The sequence below is a fragment of the Callospermophilus lateralis genome, chromosome 13 (assembly GCF_048772815.1).
Source record: "Callospermophilus lateralis isolate mCalLat2 chromosome 13, mCalLat2.hap1, whole genome shotgun sequence".
In the NCBI taxonomy this organism is placed as follows: Eukaryota; Metazoa; Chordata; class Mammalia; order Rodentia; family Sciuridae; genus Callospermophilus; species Callospermophilus lateralis.
The window spans coordinates 28,762,065-28,785,771 of NC_135317.1; the positions used below are offsets into that span (position 1 = coordinate 28,762,065).

Here is a 23,707-nt window from a genome sequence, read left to right on the forward strand (position 1 = left end):
TACGGATCTTTGGGGAACATTTCAGATCCAAATTATAGCACAGATGATGTCATCCATGTGAGATGTCCTTATTTCTACCTTGTCTTCAACATGTCACTCTGAGTGCTCTCAGAGGACAGGGACCATTCTATCGTTACATCATCACATTGGGCCATGAGAAACTATGTGGAATTCAGGCCCATCTACCCAGACAGCCTGTTCCACTTGGAGTCTCTCTGATTTCTCTGAGGTTCTACCAAAGGAAAGACTGCCTTCCTCCTATCTGGGGCTTCCCACTACTTCAATTCTCCAGGGGGCTTTGGCCCAGCACCTTTCCCCAACCTCCACAACAGGTACCCTCTTCCTGCTTTTCCTACAAGTTCTACCTGACCCCCTTCTGCTAACATGGGAAATCTTAATCTTGCTTCAGACTGGAGGTTGTGTGCTGAATCATTAGATGCTTCCCCAAAACCATTACCCCTTCTTTGTGTTCTTTCCACCTCCCAAGTGCTGAGCTTTGAGAACTCAGAAGCCAAGAATTGCCCGCACTTTAGGCCCCTGAGTTCTGCTGGATCCAGGCAATGAATGAGGAATGAGCCTGTTTCCTGATTGGAGCAAGAACCAAGGAAATGGAGTGGAGAGCAGACGAGGTGACAGAGATCTCAACTGACATTTCAAAATATTGTCCCGTATACAGTATTTCTCCAATCATGAAGCCAAGAATCAAAAGGAGTCTCGCTCAAAGGAATCAACTGTGACCATTTTAAGCCATTACTTAACCTCGGTGGCCGTCTGAGGAGTATGTCCTTTGTATAATTTATCATTGCAAAACTCCGAGGGAAAGCGTGAATCTTCCTTAGAGGCAGTACCATACCGAGGGCCAAGGCCATGTTTTCCATGACTCCTACGAATCCCCATATTATAGGAATTTGACACTTGCAGGAAGCAACTACCAAACAGCAAAGAAGACACTCGCACCCTCCCTAAGCTTTCCACCGCAGGATGTGTGTCTGGCACCAGGCACCAGCGACTGAGATCCCTGAAAAGAGTTCCCTTTCTGTTCTGGGTGCTGAAAAATAAAACACAAGCTGTAAATGTGGATCCCCAGTAGGCTTCACCTCAGTTGTGACCTGCGATTGCCCAAAAGGCCAGGCAGTGTTTCCTGTGGACGATGGGGGCGAAGCAATCTGTAGCCGGCTCACGCCACTCTCCACCTGATGACACTAATTTTTCTAATCTAGGCATCGGCACATACCTGGTGTTTGTGCAAAAAGAAACAAGCTGACCCAGTCTTCTCCTCCCTTAAACTCTTTCTCAACCTTGCTAAACCAAACCGCGGAGCTAGTCTAGGGGTGCTTCACCCGCAGCGCTGCAGCCAGAGCAGAGCCGGGAGACCTAGGATCAGGAACACTAGTGGACTGGGTGTTCTGGGGGCGGGGCTTCAGGAGGACCGAACGACCTGGGCGGGGCATCCTGGGGAGGGGCCACCTGGGGCGGGGCATTCAGGGGGTGGGGCGTCCCGGGGCGGGGCATCCTGGGGGCTGGGCGGCCTGGGGCGGGGCATCCTGGGGGCGGGGCATCCTGGGGGCGGGGCATCCTGGGGCGGGGCGGGAGGGGCTACGGGCACCTGGAGGCGGGGCATTCCGGGGCGGGGCATCCTGGGGGCCCAGTGACAGGGTTGGCAGGCGCCTCGGGTGCCAGAGGGCGGGCGGCCTGGGGCGGGACGGTGCAGAGTCCAGCCTGAGAGTGGAATAACGGCAAGGCCTGGGTCGAGCCTGTTGGTCCCGCTAGGGTCTCGCCCAAGCTCAGTTGCCTGCTCGTCGCCTGCCGAGTCGCAGCTTGCACCCCTGGACACGTATCTTCTGTGGCCTCTCAGGCCGCTCTCTGGCTGCCATGGCCCTCGTCGCCGGCCTAGGGGCCTTCGGGGTGAAGGGGCCCGGCTGGCTCCTGCGCCGCGCGTGGACCCTGCACGCTGCGGGCTTCTGCAGCCGGGGGCTGGCGGCAACCGGGCCGCCAGAGTCCGAGCCGCGGCTCACCAGCACGCGGCAGCGGGACGGCATCAGGTCAGCCCGCGGGCCGTGCACGGGGCTCTCCCGGGGGGGCTGGGGGCCAGGACTCCGGAGAGCCGAGCAGAGCAGGCACCCGCTGAGTCCGCCAAGCGCTGGGCAGGCAGCCAGGTCTACCCTCGCCGCCACTGACCCGGCGATTATCCGTCACCGCCGAATCTGGCCGATAAATCTCCTTGGGGGAGGAATCCCTGCTTACATACTGAGTTTATTACTGTCCCTGGCCTGGGCACACTAGCAAGACACACGCGGGAGTGACATAAATGGACAGCCCGGGACGGCCTCGCCACGCTAGGGCTGGTTTGCCAGCTCTGAGTGCGCCCACGCTGCCAGGGCCTTCACAAGAGGGCTCGGGACCCTCACAAGCTTGGCCTGGCTCCAGGGTGACTCTAGACTAAGCTGAGTGGCTCCTGAGCCCTCGCCCATAAGTGCTGAGGCGAAAGCAGGCCAAAGAGTATAAAGGACACACCGGTCTGAGCGCTGCACTTTTGAGCTACAAGCCTAAAAACTTACCGACGTTTCTGTGCACAAACTGCCAACTAGACAATCCCGACCCTAAACAAAAGGGGGCAAGTTTCAAAATTTTAAAGTCTCAAATCAAGCTGTTTAAGTGTTTTTATTCTTTCACCCTGACAAGTATCCCTTCAGACATGGACGGCAGTGTTTGAATTTATAATCCTCAGACTCCTAGGTGTTCCCCCCTCGGAGTGGAGAGTCACCGTTGGCCTGTGGCTTTTTCTGGTTCTTCCCAGCTCCTCGCACCCCTACATTTCCTCCATCCCTGCCCTGCTGCCCTGCCAGGGGCCTCAGATCTCTGGGTCATCATGCCCATATTCCCTCCATCCCCTCACTTCCTGCACATGATTGTTCTTGATCATCCTTGGGCTTAGGGGAACCCGCCACAGGGGCAGGGAATTCTAGAATCTCTACAAGTGTTGGGGGCTGTGGACTCCTTGTCCCTTAGTAGGGACAAATTTAGGAACATTGCCGGAAGAAGACCAGAGCAGTGTTCCAAAGTTCAAGGCCCACACAAGATCTTTTTTCCTGTTTCTAAGGGCAGTCCTGCTGCTCTACATCTGGAGATATCTGATCAGGAGCCTGACTTCTGTAATGGCAACCAGTTAACAAGAAAGTACTGATTGAGTTCTCCAGAATTAAACATGAATCTGAAAGGGAAGTGATTAGAGCAATCTATCATAATTTCTAGGAATCATACATTGGGAAGGAAACCCCAAATCAAGTGTTAAAGTGGTATTGTTAGGTACTATTAGTGGGCCCAACCAACTTGGTCACTTCAACGGCCCCTTTTCAAAACTGTGCCTCACAGCAATACTGCCATCAGGTAGTAAGAGCCAACTACGAATGGAGTGTTGTACCAGGCATTCTGCATTCCTTATCCCTAATTTTTACAAGGGTCTGCAAGGTAGATAACATTACAACTGCTTAACGGTGAAGTCAAGTTCAGAGAGGTGACTGCTTGTTCAAGGCCACTTGCCAGGAGGTTGGATCACCAGGAGTCAGACAGAATTCCCTCTGCTGCTTCTGTGTTCCCAACATTTTTACATATCTAATGGAGAAATGGCACTGAGCCAATGTGTTGTCAGTCCACTGTGATGAAATGAAAGCCATGAAAATGCTATGAAAGCCATACACGCAGTTTTGTCACTAATTCATTTGACATTTATTGAGTGTCTCCTATGTGTGGACATGACTGTTCCTCACTTCACATCTTCTGTGGTTTATAGCAATGATCTTCAGAGAGATCATCCAGACATTTATAGCTCTTGCCTCTACATTTATGTCGCATGTCCTGGTGGTGACCTCATTCTGAAAGAAATTTCCTTGTAGATTTGGTGGTGTAGGTGAAGCTTTTTATGTGAGGCATCAGGTGCTTTGAACCAAGACAGCCACTGGGAGAGTTCGGAATGGTAAGATTTTTAGGACATATTATGATCAGGGTTTGATGGCTGGTGGAGTAAGGAAAGGATAGAAGTCTAGAATGACTTTCAGGTTCTGGCTTGGGCAACTGAGCAGCAGCACTGAGATAAGAGAAAGAGAAGAGGGGCAAGTCCAGGAGTGAGAGGAAGATGCCCCAGGAATACCTAGGTGGAGCTGTCTAGTAGACATCTGAGTGAACATGCATATCTTGGCTTCTAGAGAGAGGCCTGAACCAGGGCTAATGACTGGGAGCTGTCAGCATAGATGGAGCAGCTGAGGTCAAGGTCATTAATGAAATTGCCTGGCAAGACCGTATAGAGCAAGAGGGCAAAGGATGGAACTCAGGATTGCCAGCATTTAGGGGATAACTGAAGGCTAAGTGCTTGTGAAAGAAGTCAACAGGGGTTGGCCAGAGAAAGACCTAATTAAAAAAATTAGAAATTAAAAACCCACAGAAAAGAAGGAATATTTCCAGGAAGAGAAAGTGATCCAGATGGCCAGCGAGTTTGCTTCTGGCAATTAGGAGATGACCAGTGAGAAGATTTTCAGTGGAGTGGTGGGAACACTTTTCAACTTGGTTGAACTTCACAATTTAGAACACTCTGACAGTGTGTGTAATGTGTGCACCAAAGGATTAATGGGACACTCGGGAAACGATACTACGGTGCATACAGCAAGGGCATTCAGACTGGAATCTTTCTGCACAATTTTGCCTAAGGCCTTAGAATTTAATTTAAGCATGTGTCACCAGTGGGATGGCAGCTTTTTGTATGTATTACAGTGAGCACACTCGTTATTCCATTGGAACGTAATAAGCAGCTCTCCGCCACCACTACCCCAAATATAGGTCTGGAAGTCTATCAGCAGATCAGTTGTAATCTTTGTACATATGGGAGAACATCTTTTTGAGAAAGAAAACAATATCCCAGCCACCTGAGAACTGCAGCAAAACTGAAATGGTATTCCAAAGAAAATGGTCACTGCCTTGAAATAAATTCAGTCATCAAAGTTGCTTTCCAAAATGCTATGGCACAGAATGCTATTTCTGGAGAAGCCAAGTTGACTGCATAGCAATGGGAATATCAGATTCAAAACAGAATAAGGAAGGCAGAAAGCATGTGTAGGTGGAGACTGATAGGAAATTTAAAATATGTAACAAATATCTGGTGTTTGATTCATTGCCCGTTTCTTATAAGAGCAAAAAATAAAGACATTTCCATGGAAGGAAATGATACAAAAAAAAAGGGAATGATACAGGTTGTTTTATTCAGCATGTGCGATATTTTCAAATTGCAAACAGCCCCTCTGAATGCCAGCTTTTTGTGAAGTGAAATGTCCACCCTCTTCTGGTAGGTTTTCTTTCTTTTTTTTTCCTACATACATTATCCCATTCTCAGACAATGCAAATTATTTTGCAGAATTATGGGATGCCACTGTCAGACAGATTTTAAAAAATCGCTGTCATTCGTATGTGCATCTTGGCGGTGGCACCTCAGCTGCCTTTTCTTTGGATGAGTGGGAGGAGTTTGGGGAGCATTTTCATTCTTGGCTCCTTTCCTAACCTTATTGTGAAGAACAGCACCAGGAAATAGTTGAAGGTAGGCACTGTTTGTCACATTTCTCGGGCTGCTGTCACTGTCATACCAAACTCACATCCTCCATGGGCGGAGATGAGTTTGGAATTGTTGTGACTTGCCCCTTCTGTGGAGGTGACAGTCCTGTTTCTGACAGCAAATGTGGGGGGAAGGAGAAACAAATCAAGGGGTGAGGGAGAAAAACCAGCCTGCAATTCGGGAAGTCTTTGTTTTGTTTTGACTTAGCTGTAACTCCAGAGAGCTGACGGACACAAAATTGGCACTAAGCATCAAAACTTCTTTTTTTTCCCTTGGATTTTAAAAGCTCCCAAATTAGAAAGGAATCACAGGGGTCCTCACTTGTTCTGACTGGTGCATGACCCAGGGCTTATAAAATGTGTTTCACAGGAATATTGTCTTGAGCAATCCAAAGAAGAGGAATGCACTGTCACTTGAAATGCTGAAAGCTCTCCAAAATGACATTCTTCATGAAGCTGAAAGCAAAGATCTGAAAGTCATTATCATTTCAGGTATTTGTCTGTCCTTAGTGTCCCACAGTGCCCAGAGAAGGTGCCTTAAGATTTTTTGGTTAACTGGGGCATTGTTTTAAAGTTCCTTTGAAAGATATTTGATGTGGAAAACGATTGAGTACTTGGGGACTTGGTCCTAACACTATTAGTGTGAAATTTGTAGCAAAGAATTCAGTAAAAACAGGTGTTTTTTTCCTCTTTAGTAGATACTAAGCATTGTGGGACTTTGCTATGCTGGTCTTCCCATCAGATCAGAACTGGCACTATAGCTCAGTGGTGGGGTGTTTATCTAGCATGCATGAGGTCCTGGGTTCCTTCCCTAACAACTAAAAAAAAAAAAAGAAAAAGAAAAATCAGAGAATCAATTTCTTCATGGACTTTACAAAATGAATTTAATCATTAATCCTTCTGGTGAATCACAGTCAGCTAGGACCTGGTTGCTCAAACATTTGCTATATTTGTCTTTTCTGTTCTTACCAAGCCTTGTGCCCAATATCCACAGGGTCATCTTTAATGGTCCCAGAAAGCATGCTGCAATTTGCTCATCTCTTCCATTGCTTTCTTTCCAGTAGGAGTTTTTACAGAGTTATCTTCTTATGTGATGCTGATGGTGGTACAAATAACAGTAATGTCAGCATTTTGAAGAACCCCAAGTCAGGAGCAATGGTGCATGTCTATAATCTCAGCACTTGGGGAGGCTGAGGCAAGAGGATTGCAAGTTTGAAGCCAGCCTCAACAACTTAGTGAGACCTTGTCTAAAATTTTAAAAAGAGTTCAGATGTGGCTCAGTGGTTAAGCCCCCCTGAGTTCAATCTCTGGTACAAAAAAAAAAAAAAATCAAAGGAAGAACCCCAGAAAAATATAACAATAATGCTCTAGGATGCTTTGTTTATTTGTTTTATAAATCAAGAATCCATATTTCTTGAGGCAGATACTCCAAATGTTACCTTCTTAGCAATGGCCAAATAGAAATTTTCAGCTGTTTTATATGGTGAAGGAAAACAAAATTAGAACTAGTAGAATCCAGCACCTGAGTGAGGTGTAACCTGGATGCAGAAATGGCCACTAACTTCTTAACTACACTACTTCCTCCCCCATGGAAAGGTGATATATTGCCTGTCCAAATAACCACAACCAAAGGGCAATCAATATGAGAAAGTGTTCGGGGCTGACCTGTGGAATGGCATTTTGTTGCAGATGACAGTGGGGGCAGCCACCTCCTCCGCTCCCTCGGTAAAACAAAGAGCTTGAGCCAGATGGTTCCCAAGCTTTTTTCACACTCTGACCTTCCTGATTCAACCCCTGTGAGTGTCCTTCACCTGTATGCTAAATGACAGGCACATTTTCTAAGGTATGGTGGCTTTCAAGGACCTGTATGAGTTGGTTCACTCAGGCGAGACAGTCCAAAAACAGAAGCCGGACACTGGAGGGACAGTTATCTCTGTTATAAGTACCTTCCTGCCAGGCACTGTGGTGCACTCCTGTAATTCCAGCCATTCCAGAGGCTAGGGCAGGAGGATCGCAAATTTGAGGCCAGCCTCAGCAATTTAGCAAGACCCTGCCTCAAAAGAAATAAGAAAAAATGGACTGGAGATGTAGCTCAGGGAAAGAGCACCCTTGGGTTCAACCCCCAGTACTGAAAATAAATAAATAAGTGCCTTCCCCTTGGTCACCAAAACCTTTCACTTTGTGTTTCCATCACAGTATTCTGGCTGTAACTTTCCACGTCCCCTCAGAGTATTCTTATCAAACTTGTGCCATTTTCTCTGCATAGATATGATTGGTTATTAAAGTTGCTCAGTAGATAAATAAGTGAATGATCTGCCCCTGCTGTTGACATCTTTTCTTTTCTCACTTGGAAACATTTACAGCTGAGGGCCCTGTGTTTTCCTCTGGTCATGATTTAAGGGAATTGACAGAAGAGCAAGGCCATGATCATCACGTGGAAGTGTTTCGGATCTGTTCTGAGGTAAGCCAGGGTAAGCGTGGACATTGCAAACCTGAGACCCTGAGTCAGCCTCCTTGTTTACAGATCAGATCTTATCTAGGAAACCTGTCCACCACGGTCACCGGTGAATCCTTCATCCCAGCAATTATTTGGATTATACTTTTCAGAAGTGACCATAATTTGCTACTGGTTTTATGCGCCAAAGAAAATAAATTACCCAATGGTTCTCAGCAGCCAGGTGCAGCACCGTGAGCAAGTGCCTTGGTGTCCAGGTTTTGAGCAAGAGGGAAGAATAAGAATGTACATCTTTAGAGAGGAAGGACCTAAAGCAATGATAATTTTAAAATGTTTAAATTAAAACAACCCTGTTAATGGGAACGAGAATATTTGTAACTAGAAATAATAATAATTGTTTAAATAAATTAACCAATCTTTATAATCACCACTGCCACGGAGGAAAATTAACCTCTTCAATTTTACTTGTTTTCTGCTCCTTTCACCATATTAAGGAGAAAAATTGCCAATAACTAGAGGAAGAAAAGTTAAAAAAAAAAAAAAAAAACTTTGGTTGATTTATAAATGTGTTGATTCAACCCTCGGATAATAAAAAATTGAATATAGAATCCAACTTTAGATAACACATTGTTTGTTTCGTGAGCATTTACTTATGCTACTTCAAGCATAATACTGAGGAAAATATAGAGAGGAAAAGGGTCCTGCCAGACTGACACTGGCAAGTCTACTTGGGAGGCAGGACATGTGAAATATTCCATCACCTGACCCTGAGATAACCTAATCTTTCCTTCACATGTTGGTTTATTTGGTGGTTAATAATTCAACTAATATTTACTGCCAACTACCATGCAGACAAGACAGAGGCAAAGAGGAAGGAGTTATAGACACATTCTTGACCACCATTGGTTTTCTTTGTCCTTCCAGAAACCCACAAGCAGATCAGATTATACTTTTCTCATTTTATGGAAGGACAAACTGGAAAAGTGGTTTACCTGAAGCTTCATGGGGAGGTGGAAGCAAGCTAGGGCTCGGACTGAGGCCTTTTGTTTGCTATGTTATTAATGTTTATGCACCAGTTTGCCAAGGCTTGATATTTTCTTTTTCTTTTCTCTCTCTCTCACTCTCTCTCTCTCTCTCTTTTTTTTTTTTTTTTTTTGGTACTGGGTATTGAACTCAGGGGCACTGGACCACTGAGCTACATCCCCAGTCCTATTTTGCATTTTATTTAAAGACAGGATCTCACTGAGTTGCTTAGGGCCTCACCGAGCCGCTGAGGCTGGCTTTGAACTAGCAATCCTCTTGCCTCAGCCTCCCAAGCCACTGGGACTTCAGGCATGCACCACAGTGCCCAGACTAAAAAGTAGTCTTCTACTAGTACCCTGTGTGTGTGGTTAAAATTAAAACACATTAAGAGAACCAGGAGCACCTCCTGCCCTCCCTAAAGGGACAGCTTTTATCACTCTGCTGCAGGATGTCAATGAGCTGAGATCTGAACAAGTTGGCAAAGGGCCTCATGGGAAGCAGCCAGGGCTTCTTCAGAGGATCAAGTCCAAGACGGTTTCTTGGAAGCTTCCACTCCACGGATGCCTCTGGCTCGCTGGGAAAGACAGCACATAAATGGGACCTAGCCCTAAAAGTGAAATAGGAGTTCTATGGAATTGATTTCTTTTAACACAATCTCTAAGAAATTCAGATCGTCTTGAATAAATACGAGCACGACGAACTTGTGCAAGTTTTCAATTTCCAAGGGTAATCAACAAGCAGATCGGACCAGAATGAGCTCGACATTTCATTGTTCAATTCATGCATGAGAAAATTTGATTTTAGAAAGGAAGATAGAGGCGTCTGAATTAGCTTGCCATCTAAAAGCTCTAGGAAATTTGTTACAGACCCCAAGTGCTCTAGGATGGTTAATTATTTATAAATTAAGGGGAGGGCAAATTAAGAAGGAGAATAAGAAGAACCTGGTTACAGAATAGCTAAGTGACCTTCTGGAGCACTGATGGCTCACCCAAGAGGCTTATTGTCAGCCTTTCTTCTTACGCCTGTTGGAATTTGACGGAGACTTCATCCTCAGGGAGATGCTTCTCTTTCTTCTTACACACCACCAGTGAAATGACAGTGGGACAAAGTCTCTCATTTTTCCAAATAACTTGGAACTCTTAATAGTGCTTTTAAATGCAAGTGGGCCGGCCTGCACATCTTGTCACATTCTAAAGTAGAACCCAAACCAGTACTTACTTCTGGAAGGTGAGAGCGGAGGTATAACTGATGACCAAGAGTTTGATTATCTTTACTTATTATTGATGACCAAGAGTTTGATTATCTTTACTTATTATCTAGGTTCCCTTTGCCTTCTAACTTTATTTAAAATATTTCTAATTATAAAAATTGTAAGTATTTATTACAGAAAATTTTGGAAAATTTAGAAAAACAAAAAGAAGAAAAATAAATTACTAATGCCATTTCCAAAGTCAATTTTTTTCATACATGAACTGAACAATGAAATACCGAATTCATTCTGTCCCAGTAATCATATTACCTAGAGAAAACTGCAACTAAATTTTTTTATGTGTATTCCTTTTTAAGTTGGACCTTTATTTTATTCATTTGTTTATATGCTGTGCTGAAACTCAAACCCAGTGCCTCACACATGCTAGGCAAGTGCCCTACCACTGAGCCACAACCTCAGCCCCTGTAACTAATATTTTGCTGCATTTATTTTTAATACTTTTCCCTATGTACCTATTTGTTTGAATAATCACATATAGGTGTGATTAGAGTATATAATTGTGTATTGTAATAAAATTATAAAACTGAATGTTCCAGGGCTGGGGCTGGGGCTCAGTGGTAGAGCACTTGCCTAGCATGTGTGAGGCACTGACTGGGTTGGGTCCTTAGCACTATATACAAATAAATAACAAAATAAAAGGTATGCTGTCCATCTACAACTACAAAAAAAGAACAGGAAAAAAAAGAACTGAATGTTTCAGGTAATATTTGGAGTACTCTAGACATATTAATTTATATAATCACCGTGTTTCATATGGTTGGTACTGATATTATCCTGATTTTGCAGATGTGAAAATTGAAGGGTTAGGTGACTCATCCAGGATTAGGCAGAAAGTAAGTGACAGATAGATAGGGCCTCCCATTCCAGGAGGCTGCCTCCAGACCACTACATGAGCCAGGATGGCCAAGCTGGTGTTTCCCTTAGAAAATAATTAACCATCACCACCGACAATGCTGCATTCTGTTAAGTGGATTTAGTTGAGTTTACATAGCCACTGTTTTCGTCACTTTGTAGTACTATAATTGAATACTTAAGGCAATTAACTTATTAAGAGAAAAGGTTTGTTTACCTCCTGGTTCTGGAAATTCAAGTCCACTGCTTTGGGCCTTTGATGAGGACGCTGGGTGGCAGTGACAGGGAATGTGTGTCAGAACATGAGGAGTCATGAAGCAAAGAACGAGAAAGAGACCAGGGTTCTATAGTCCTTTTGAGGGCGGGCCACCAATGACTTCCCACAAGGGCCTCCCTCTCACAAGTCCTCTCCCCTCCCAACAGCACCACCTGAGCACCAAACTTTTTTTTTTTTAAGTTTTCAATGGACTTTTATTTTATGTTTTTTTATATGCAGTCCTGAGAATCAAACCCAGTGCCTCACACATGCTAAGCAAGCGCTCTGCCACTGAGCCACCACCCCAGCCACAGGACCAAACCTTTAAATAATGGACTTTTGTGGGACACTCATCCCAATGATAGCAGCCATTTACTTATTTTCATATAGTTGTATTACTTAAAAGGTTTTTTTTTTCCTATTGTAAAATAATGATTTGGTGAGCATGTTTGACCTCGGAGCTTTGTACCTATTATCTTAGAAGTATAATCCCTAGTTCAAATGTATAAGCATTTTTAATGTTGTTGAATATGGACCGTATAACCCAAGTATTTCTCTATCAAGTTTTTGAAATCCTGGTTCTTCACAGATGGCAGACAGGACACATAGGCTGTTCAACTCTAATCCCAATTGACTGGCTTTTCACAAGTAACTCCTGGACAAGAGAATAACAAAATTCAGAACTAAACAAAACTTCTTTCTTTTCTTGGCAGCAAGACTTTAGAAGGTCTTGTAAATTCTTCCCCTCATTATTCCAGTTCATGGGAATGAGTTCATCACAAGCCCACCCCCACCCTTTTTCTAAAGTGCATGACCCTGCTCAACTCATGAGCAGGTTTGTGTACAGGTATGTGTGTGCGTGCATGCATGCATATTTATGGGAAGATCAGTTATTAGCATCTAGCAGATTCTCTAAAAAATGACCCCCCCAAAAAAAGGTTAAAAAAAGACTACTATGATATATGATGTGCTAGCCTTAAATATAGTCGTGTGTCATTCCATGATGGGGACAGATCTGAGAAATGTGCTGTTAGGTGATCTCGCCATTGGGCTGACATAGTAGAATTGTGTAAGTTCACTCTACTATGTCAGCCCAATGGCGAGATCTTACACAATCCTAGACACATAGCCCACTGCCAACCCAGGCTATGTGGCATATAGATATGGTACAGCCCATTGCACCCAAGACCATGAAAAGTAAAATGGCACAAGACTAATCTAGCACAAGAGACGAGATAACCTCAAGGTGCATGAAGCTGCCACCTATGTAACACAGCATATAGTTTTACAGTAAATTTGCTTTTAAAAAATAGGAGGAGTGCACTCTAAAATACTAATAAAAGAGTACAACTGGGAGCTGGGGGCACACTCAGTGGTAGACCACGTGCTTAGCAGGCACAAAGCCCCAGGTTCCATCATCAGCACCAAACATAATTTTTAAAGTGTGTATACTGAACATTGAGCAATAGCAGCTGTTTTTTGTCTTTGCCAAGCATTATGTACTGTGCCCAATTCTGTGTGCAGTGCTTCCTTAGCAGATGCAGTGCAGTGGGCTGGCTGACCCCAGCATCACCCCAGACTCATGAGCAGTGCTTTGCACTATGGTATTATGATAGCTACGGGGTCACCAGATGACAGGAATTTCCCAGCTCCATTAATATCTTTTTTAAAATATATATTTTTAGTTGTAGATGGATGCAATACATTTATTTATTTATTTATTTATTTATTTATTTATTTATTTATTTATATGTGGTGCTGAGGATCAAACCCAATGCCTCACACACACTAGGCAAGCGCTCCACCACTGAGCCACAACCCCAGCCCCTCCATTTCTACCTTATGGGACCACTGTCCTATACACAGTCTGTACCTGATCAAAATGTCATTATTCAGCGCCTATGTTACTGGTTATTTTAGAAAAAAAAAGCTATCCAATTTCAAATGTTTATGAATATAAAAAAATAAGTTTCCTAAGCAAAAATCTTCAAATCATTAAGGTCATTTTTCTTTGAATTGCCGCCTTGGGGAAAAACCCAGATTTGGTCCCTCTCTTCCCTTCCTCTCTGCCAAGGTTCAAAGAGCAATGATTTAGAAATTGAAGTTGCCATAGCAACACAATCTGTTTAGAGCATCAAGAAAAAAATAAGCTGCAAAAATAAGTTAAAAGTTCTGGCAATTTATGCGGTGAGGGTCACATGAGCACACTTTGGTCTCCCCTCTCGGTGCCAATGGCTGTTTCAAGAATTTTGTTTATTTTGATGACAGCGGGGTGTCCCCTTCTCCCCATTTTAATAGAACTGAGAGAGCATTCATGGTGGTAATTTGAGAAGTAATTACTAAGGAAATTGCCTTCAAGTCCTTTTCCACCTTAATTTTTCAAGGAAGCACCAAATACCAGTTTCAGACTTTTAACACAGGGGCTTTACACAGGCACAGGGAGAACAGAACTATTTGTGAAAGCTTTTGTTTGTTCCCCGGAGACAAAAATCCACACTGTTTTTAGTGGGAGTGCTGGGGAAGAAGGCGGAGGGGACCCCCCACAGAGCTGGGCTCAGCCCGTGGCTTCCACTCCCCTCACTGGCCTGAGCCAAGTGATTTCCACCCTCTGAGCTTCATGTCCTTGCTACCAAATGGGGTTCCATCCACATGGAGCTCCCAGAAAGACCAAAAGATGCTTCAGCGAGGATATCTAGTACAAGTTAGTGCTCTCATTCTTTTTTGCATAGAATCATATGAAAATTGTTCTGGAAACAGAAAAGTCATATAAAATAACAGGTATTACCGTGGCTCCTGACTCTGCATGCAAGTGAAGTGGGTGTGTCTCCTCCTGCAGGTCATGATGCTGATCCGGAACCACCCCGTCCCCATCATTGCCATGGTCAATGGCTTGGCCACAGCGGCCGGTTGTCAGCTGGTTGCCAGCTGTGACATTGCCGTGGCCAGCAACAAGTCCTCTTTCGCCACTCCAGGGGTGAACGTGGGGCTCTTCTGCTCCACCCCTGGGGTCGCCTTGGGGAGAGCAGTGCCCAGAAAGGTAACTCATCTTCTGACCTCTGTCTAATTTTTCCTCTAGCCCTGTGAGAATTAGCTTATAGAAAGTACTAATTGTATCAGGATATTCTGCCCAAAGGCTCTTTGGCTGGATGTGCCAAGTGTTCCTTATAATGTCAGAGAGGGAGAGGCAACGGCTTGCTCCTCCGTAGCTTCTCACACTGGATATCAATTTGTGAATTCACCACATTTCAATCTTACATGCCCCTCAGTATGACTAGTTTGTTTGTTTTCAGTTTGTTTGTTTTCCTTGCACAGACATTATTTTTGTAATTTTATTTGAAATGCAGTGGAGGCTGAGATTCATTGCACTGAATGGTTGACCATGAAATACCATAGCGTGCCTACATACTTCCAGAATCAAGAGGCTGGAATGGTGTCACTGGTCAACCACATGTGGACAACCTTTCTTATTCCAGAAAGGATCCAGTAGATGATTTACTGAGTGTATCTAGTTAACTGTGGTTGCATTTCAGGAACATGAATATCCTGTGCATGGTGTGTTGAATCTGTCTGAGAAGGGGACATGTTAGAAAGTTGTCTTTTCTTTGCTGACTACAGTGAAGTTCATTTTCACCTCAAAGCTTTCTTCCTTCCTGAAAATATCATAAAATAATATTTACTGAGCATCCCTTACGTGTATACCCACAATGCCTTTGTTCTAGGAGAAGTGCATCCTCATTCTCAGTTGGAAATCTATAAAAGGGGGGCAAAGTCATAAATATGGCAAGTAAGGAACTAGATTGCTTTCTAGGATATATTATCTATTCTAGCAACAACTACAAAATTAGCAACTGCTGACATACCTCGGGCTCAAAAGAAATGAGACCCAAGATGAATCAATCAAATAAGGCCAAGAAGATTAGGGAACACTCCTTTCTTCTATATTGCCTCCTTATTAGTTTTTATAGAAATGTGTGTCTATGAGCAGATTATGAAAACAGACACCCACAAGCATGTACACCTCAGAAAATTACCAGGAAGTGGGATCCACACTGCAAAAGGTGATAGCTGGCTAAAATGTCCTCCAACAATGGGACTTTTTTATTCTGTCAAGATCAATGTTTTCTCTAAATGTATAGATATTCATTCACTAAGTGTTTTTGAGGTTGCTACTTCTTGCCAGTGTGTTAAATTAAGATGTATTGCAAATCTATTGACAGAGCTCACTAATTAACTATATTCTAGCTGCAAATCAAATCATGAAGACTTTGCATACCAAAAAGCAGGTGTACTGCCTGGTAGCTGTGCATCCTCTTCAACACCTGACTTGCTGGAAGGTTCCATGGTAAAGCATTTGAAACCTTTAAATCATTCATAGTGTCAGGATAAAAACCCATTTTTTTCTTAAAATAAACTTTTGAAATCAAGGCTTATTAGAAACTAAACACTGTATCATATTAATGAAATTTTAAATTAGTTTTTTGAGAAGAGAGAGGGGTAAATGTGACCCAAAAAAAAAAAAAAAGGTAGGACTTATGATCCCAGGAAGCCCAGTTCTCAGAACCTCACTGTACAGTTGTCCAGTGTGACAGATGAAGGTACAGGGAGGTTGTAAGAATCAAGGTGGCTTTTCCCTCCCAGAGACAGTTTGGTCAAAGAGCCAGGCCTCCCAAAGGATGGGCAAAGAATCTCCTGGATTGTCTAACTCAGATTCTGGGTCTTGTGCTCTGACCCCCAGAAGGCTTCTGAGTCACTTGACTCAAAACCTCAGTTTTTTGCATTTTTTTTTCCCCTAATCAGCAGCTGAAAACAGTTCATAGTCCTATCGCAATGGACTCATTAATACTGGACTACTTGGGGGCATGAATCTGGAATATGATTTGGGGTCAACACTAATGAGCAGAAATGGCTCATTAGTGATTATTGCAGTATTGATAGAGGGAATTTTTAGGAGGAACAGTCAGAACATAAGACCTTTGCCAGGTTTCCGGATCTGCAGAGGTGGCATGTGTGTCCTGCTTTAGGAAGAAACATTTGGGATTTATAAAATCTAAGCCTGGGGCTGTAGCTCAGTGGCAGAGAGCTCGCCTAGCATGCGTGGGGCATTGGGTTCGATCCTCAGCACCACATAAAAAAAATAAAATAAAAGTATGTGTTCACTTACAACTAAAAAATAAATATTAAAAAAAAAAAAACTAAGCCTGACCGAAAAAAATCTAAACCCAGCGAAAAGCACTATCATCTTTTCTTGATTGCACTCACGCTAGCACATTACACACAGGTCTGTGGAGCAAGTGTGTAAGTCCCTCTGTTCCTTCCCAGGTAGGGAGCAGGTGCTTTTGCAAATTGGACTGGACTGGAAGTCCCAACCCTTTTTACACAGGCTGAGGACATGTGTGGTTGACTAGTGCCCTCTGCTGGTCACTCTGGGAACCTGCTTGGCTGTGTCCTAGACTGTGAACTAACTGCCCTTGTGGTCAAACCAGACGGAGTCTGGGCATGAATGATCTTGCTCATTTGTGAAGTGCTTCTCTCCTTTGGCATGAGTTAAATAATGCCTCTTCATTGAGCCATATGGGTACCCAGTCTGATACAGCTGTTGCCCTCCGCAGTCAGGGAAGGCCTCATTCATAAATGCACAGTCAGTTATCCCCCCAGAGCAAGAGAAAAGCCAGAAATCACTTCCCAAACCAGTCCTTTCACCATGGTAGGAGTCCTTGCTTCTAACCGTTTATGCATTTTAATTTCATGTGTCTGTAGAATCTGATTTCCTAAGAGTCTAATGAGAACAGGGTAGAATTTCCAAGCAGGAAAGAGTGTTGGCTCTCTTTCGCTGTCAGTTACTGGTCAGCAGAGAGTCTGAGGTAGGCAGCATCTCAGGCGTGCTGCAGATGGACTGCAGACTAGCAGTGACTGGTAGGGACATCAGGGCTTGGGAGAACATGCAGCTCAAGAGCTCCTAGAAGAGTTTCAGGAACGCTTCTTCTGTTCCCAGTTGGGTTAGGCCCATGACCCCCCACTGGGCATGCTTCTTCTCCAGAGCTTGCCTCCTGGTGGCTCCTCTGTGCGGGCACTGCCAGTGCTGTGGGTGATGGGGAACACTGTGCACCCCTGTGGGCTCTGCTCTGTTTCCCTCCCCTTCCCTCCAGTGCTCACTTCCTCCCTGCCTCCTTGCATCCTGGGAGACAAGTGCCATGTGCTATGGCCTGAAACCTATCGCCAAAGTGATGATGGCCTTAGAAGGTGAGGCTTTGGGAAGCGATGAGGTCGCCATGGTGGGGCCCTCATGAACGAGGCCCCACACAGCTGTCCTGCCCATTTTCCCCGAGAGGACATAGGGAGAAAATGTCAGTCTACGAACCTGGAAGCTTCTCACAGGACCCCAAGTCTGCTTTTAACTTGATCTTGGATTTCCCAGCTTCCAGAATTGTGAAAAATAAATTTCTGTGGCTGATGAACTTCCCAGTTGATGGTATTCGGTCTTGTATCAGCCTAAATGGACTAGGACACCATGCACATTCAAAGGGCACAGTGTGAGGAGAGAGTCCCCAGGGTGCTATAGTACACAATCCTGCCAGCTGTGTGACTTAAGGGAGCCCCGTGACACCCCTGCTTCAAACAATCATCCCCTTTCCAGGACTGCAGTGCCTAGAAGCCAACGTCAGAGAGTCATAGGAATTCACAGTTAGAATAAGTACATTCATATTGGCTGCTGCATTTATTGGGCACTGACTGAGCACCCAGCACTGCATCGTGAGTTTTACATCTGTTACCTTTAATCATCACAATACTGCAGGCAGGCAGAAGTCTGTATGTCTGGCTGCTTGTCCTTCTCTAATTGGCTAATTGAAGGGTGAGGGAAAATCGTTTTTCTATTTAGTTGAAATCCCTCATGTAATAGCTCAAGTTCATTTCCTGCTTGTTTACTTTTAGAGGTCCTACAATAACATCAGGATCTTTAATGCAGAAAAGAATGTAAGAGATTATTGAATTCTTGCTTCTACTGTAAGCTGAACTTTCTCTGCCTGACAAATGAGGGTTCTGCACTATTCCTGCATCTCCAGGAGGTAGAATTCCACTTTCTCTGGAAGTGATTCAACTTAGAGATTTATTAGCTATTTTCGCTTTTTTATTTTTATTTTTAGTTGTCAATGGATCTTTATTTATTTATATGCAGTGCTGAGAATCGAACCCTGTGCCTCACACATGCTAGACAAGTGCTCTACCCCTGAGCCATGACCCCAGCCCTATTTTCACTGTTTTAAGCAAGTTTTTGGAGTTGCTCCAGAATTAAGATATATATATATAGTATTCCTGTGGATTAGCTCTGGCTGCCATAACAAACACCACCTTCACACTGTGCCCCCATATGGTGGAGAGTGAGTGAGCTTTGGTGTCTCTTCTCATAAGGACACCAATCCCATCATACAGGGACCCCTTCCTTCCTTATGACCTCGTTTAACCTGTATTACCTCCTTTTAGACCAAATTTCCAAATACCATCATGCTGGGACCTAGGGCTTCAACTTATGAACTTGGCAGGGAGCCACCTCTCAGTCCATAGCACAGCACTTGACTACAGTAGGTTCTCTATTCAGATATTGTTGAAGGAATGAACCAGAGGACGTGTGATTTGAGTTCTCCCTCGCAGAAGCTGGTCACCTTCCTTCATATATATGGTTCATGCCAAGTCTGTTGCACTTGTCTCCTGCAAGCAAATCATCACAATTTCTTCTGATCCATGTTTTGCCCAAATGAACCATTTTTCCTAGCATCTCCATTGCACTTGATGTGACAGTGTGCCCTGTCGCCATCAGTTAGCTCTTCTTCACAACAATCCTAGGAAACAGTCATTTGTACCCACGGGTTCCTGTTGAGGAAGTGGGAGGTGACAAGCAACTTGCCCCAGGGTCTTTCAGAGGCTGGGCATCCAGCAGGTGTGGACCCCTGCCTGCAGCCTGCCCCATGCTTGAACTCCAAAGGGTTTGCACTGAAAATGTCTTGGCACACCTGGAATCCTGTCGAGCTCCAATATCTGAGGCTGCCAGGTGATTTAGAATGGCACAGTGGGGCCCTGGAGAAGATGAACAGAGAGAAAGGGAGACTCAGAGGAGGCAGAGCAACATGAAAGGAAAAAGAGTACTGAGAAGGGCATCTGCCAGAAGGTGCCTGATAAGGGGACAGTGCCCACGGACAAATCTTCAGCCCAAACTGCCATTCCCACTGCATGGGAAGGGAATAAATGCCCTCTGCTAAGCCAGCCAGGAAGGGGCACTGCTACCATTTCCTCTCCCAGCTCTGAACCCATTCTCAACTACTCTTTGAAACTCATTTGAGATCTTGGTCATGCCAAGTGATGAAGGACTCAGGGCCTGACCGGCTCTTGTTCTTTGTTGTTGTTTGGTTTTTTACAATGTGGCATGCGTTTTTCAGGTGGCCACTTCCCATTACGTGGTGCCCATGAATTCCTCAAGAGCCACATGTGTTGATGAAGGAAAAAGGCCACTTAGCTATGCAGTGACAACTTCCTACTTTGACTTCCACTCTGGGTCCCAGCTGACTTAAGGATCTGGGGCAGAGATGGAGCAGAATGTTGTCCTGCTCCTGCTGCTGTGACCCCCGGGGTGTCTTCAGCAGGGTCAAGTTCAGTAGCCGTTAACAGCAGGACCCAGTTTTTAGCTCCATGTTCAGCCAGGGGTTCAGACAGGCATCCCTGGCGGTGCTCTTTCTGGTCGTCTGCCTGAAGCAACGCACGGTGTCACATTCCCACTCCCTCCAACAGATTACCTCTCTGAAAGAGAAGAAGTTGGGATTTAGTCCACGGCCTTAACTTTACACCAACATCACCTGTCCCTGACTGCCAGTCCAGTGGGTGTGGATGCCATTGGCACCAAGAGGAGAAGAGGCCCTCTGGCCAGGTTTCTGGCCTCTCCTCCCCATCAAATCTTGATCCCTAGGTGATCCAATATAGTCTCATGACAGAGAGACCATCGAGATCAGTGGTTCTAAACCAGGAGCAGTTCTGGTCCCAGGGACACATGGCAATATCTGGAGACATTTTTTTTTTTTTAATTGTCACAACCAGCAGGCAAATGTCAGGGATGTTGCTGAACTGCCTACAATACCCAGAACAGTTCCACACAACAAAAACTTCTCTGGCCCACAATGTCATTATCACCAAGGTTGCTCTAAAGGCCAGTGGTTCCTAAATTCCTATAGCAAGCAATTCTAGTTATCTATTACTGCACAACAAGCCACTCACAACTTCGTAGCTCAAAACAACAATAACTTGGTTAGCTCAGGAATTGGCAGTTTGGACGGGCTCAGCCACCAAGGCTTATCTCTGCTCCACAGTGCCATGGCCTCTGCTGGGGGACTCATCTGAAGGTGCTATTGAGGCCACCCCTCAGCTGGGCCTCAGTGGGGGTTGTCAGCTGGCTCATTTAGCACAACCCCTCGGTGTGGCCAGGTTCCCAGACTGAGCAGCCTAGGAGAAAGAGCCAGGTGGAAGTGGTAGCACCTTTTTGGCCTGTCCTCAGTGCCACCAATAGCCAACTCTAGTTGCCTGGCTGCCTGCCTTCACAAGTATTTAGAACACTACGAAATAAATAAGTACATTTCCTGTTCTAGCAAAGTTTACATGCTAGCAAATCAACAAATAAACCACCAACAAATAAGCATGTAAAATACACAGTGCGCTAAATGATGAGAAGCAGGAAAGATAAAAATAGAGCCAGAAAGGGGGACAGTGTTGGGGGTTATCTGACAATTCTGATGTTGCGATCCTGGAGGATCATGGATAAGGTGATACATGAGCAGAGACTGAGATGAAGATTCAGGCCATGGGACACCTGGGGAGGGGACGTCCAGGCAGAGGGAACAGCAAGAACAGGACCCTGAGGTGACCGCACACATGGCGAGTTTAAGGAACAACAAAGATGCCACCAGAGAGGGAGTGAAAAGTGTGGGGAGGGGAAGGTTCCCCTGCGTTGTGCCCCCTGCACCTGGGGACTCCTCTTTCTGGAGGACTTACAGATCCAGGTCCAGTTTGCGGCAGGCTGTTGAACAGAGGACCAGGCAGAGAGTGAGGGGAACTCCCTCTTTCCACAGCCTTGACATCCGTGGAGAGGGCTGTGGGAGGGCAGAGCCATCCTGTCCCTGTCACCTCTTACCTGCTTGCAAGTTAAAGACATGCTAGGTTCTACATCTGATCCTGGAAGACGTTTTCTTTAAATGTCTTTCCCTCTTCTCCCCGACTGGAGGGTGTTCTTTGGGGTCATACAGAGGTGACAGTACCTGTGGATTGTCTCCGGGTGGAGACAGCCCCCTGCATTGGTTTGTGGCAGGTAATGGGCCTCTCTGCAGCGTGTTTGCAGTGGCCTCCCATCAGATGGGCCGCTGTCCTGTGCTTGGCTCTTGAAAGAGGCAGGTGGAATCTCCTGACTCCGAGAGAGTCAGTGGTCTGATCTGTGCAGGACCGGAGTCCTTTCCCCTCCCTGGCTACTTGTGTTTTCTTTGCTCTTGGAAAGATCTGATCTCGTCCCTGGCAGGGAGTCAGGGTATTGACAACATCAGGGGTGGTGGATGACATGTCATTTGAGAAGCAGATAACTGGCTGAGGTGTAGTTCAAGCGAGGAGAGCAACAGCCTCCAGAGAGTGGAATGGAAAGGGGGCCTGAAGTGGCAGCAGGGTACCAAGGGTGCCTTCGTGACCTCGCCTGCTTCCTCCCTCAGGTCGCCTTGGAGATGCTTTGCACTGGGGAGCCCATCTCTGCTCAGCAGGCCTTGCTCCATGGGCTGCTCAGCAAAGTCGTGCCAGAAGAGCAGCTGGAGGAAGAGACCATGCGAATAGCCAGGAAGATCGCCTCCTTGAGCCGCCCCGTGATGTCTCTGGGCAAGGCCATGTTCTACAAGCAGCTGACCCAGGACCTTGGTACAGCCTACCACCTCACCTCCCAGGCCATGGTGGACAACCTGGCCCTGGGGGATGCACAGGAGGGAATCAAGGCCTTTATCCAGAAAAGAAAACCCACCTGGACACACTGAGCCAGCATGAACAGAGGAATGGCGGGAGAGTGAGCCCAGTGGGCAGCATCAGAAGCCCCCTAGCCCTCACCCCCACCCCGGACCACCACTGCTGCCTCTTGGTTGTAACAGAAGACAGCCTGCTTTTACGACACTAATAGTGGTTTCACTGCGTGGGCTTGTACTAAAAGTCACGTTCCACAGGGAAAGGGTCAAAGGCGAGTAAATGCCGTGCTAACTTAGTGGCAGGTTAGTGAGCATCCAGGTGGGCCATCCCTCTGGATGGGGTGCTGTTCAGGAGCATGTCCACCATCCAGAGGGATGGTCAGCTGAGGCATGAAGGAGGGATGCACAACCCATGCTTAGCTGCAATGTCCTCTAAGGCTGAGTCAATTCTGGTTGCTTATGACAGTGAAACATTTCAAATCTCCGAGAGATGTTTTCTACACTGAAAATCTTCTTGATTCTACTGGGAAATAATCATGCCTATGGCTTTGGAATACTTTTATGTGATTTAAATAAATTAAAGATTTTAGAGAGTGGTTGTTTCATCTTTCCAATCAGACTGCAAGCTAAGAAAAATTTAAAAAAATTAAAAAAACTCTTTGTATGTTCCCTCTGATGGACTCAGAGTTGGGTCTCATATTCTATAATGCATGTCCTTGCCCTCCAGGTCACTGTGAAACCCACACTCTGGGCTCCAGCACGAGGATAAAAGCAGCGGAGGGAGCAGGCTCATCACTGCTCTGGCACATTTCTGAGCTCTGTCAGCTTCTGGTAAAGAATCCAGATAGCATCAGGCATTTGAGTTCCTCAGTTCAGTGGGTGTTTGGGGAACGTATTCCTAAACACATTACTTTTTGGTTTCTTGTCTAATGTGACTCAAGAAATGTTCCAAATCTCTTGTCTTCCAGTTTGTACAAAAAGCTAATTTTTTTTTTTTTTCCAGTGCTAGGGATCAAACTCAGGGACTCACACATGCTAGGCAAGTGCTCTACCATAGAGGTAAATCCCCAGCTCAGTTTGCTTTTTTTTTTTTTTTTTTTTTTTTCATATTTTAGTTTTTGGCGGACACAACATCGTTGTTTGTATGTGATGCTGAGGATCGAACCCCGGGCCGCACTCATGCCAGGCGAGCACTCTACCGCTTGAGCCACATCCCCAGCCCTCAGTTTGCTTTTTTTAAAAATGTTTTTGTAGTTGTAGATGTACAGAATGCATTTATCTTATTTGTT

The 23,707-nt window shown here is 45.3% G+C and overlaps 1 protein-coding gene across 1 annotated transcript; it reads left to right on the forward strand.

Annotated features, from left to right (window-relative positions):
* Positions 1-1,691: 1,691 nt before the first annotated feature.
* Echdc3 (enoyl-CoA hydratase domain containing 3) lies at positions 1,692-23,007 on the forward strand. The gene is made up of 5 exons (XM_076873089.1): positions 1,692-2,042; positions 5,966-6,087; positions 7,959-8,056; positions 14,288-14,488; positions 22,182-23,007. The coding sequence occupies exons 1-5, from the start codon at positions 1,873-1,875 to the stop codon at positions 22,491-22,493; spliced, it is 903 nt and encodes a 300-aa protein (XP_076729204.1). The 5' UTR covers positions 1,692-1,872; the 3' UTR covers positions 22,494-23,007.
* Positions 23,008-23,707: the final 700 nt, after the last annotated feature.

Bases quoted from the DNA above. Each gene is read 5' to 3' on its own strand.
- Echdc3 (XM_076873089.1), top strand. From the start codon at position 1,873: ATGGCCCTCGTCGCCGGCCTAGGGGCCTTCGGGGTGAAGGGGCCCGGC. The intron at 8,057-14,287 runs GTAAGCCAGGGT...CTCCTCCTGCAG, and splicing joins TGTTTCGGATCTGTTCTGAG to GTCATGATGCTGATCCGGAA. The intron at 14,489-22,181 runs GTAACTCATCTT...TTCCTCCCTCAG, and splicing joins GGAGAGCAGTGCCCAGAAAG to GTCGCCTTGGAGATGCTTTG.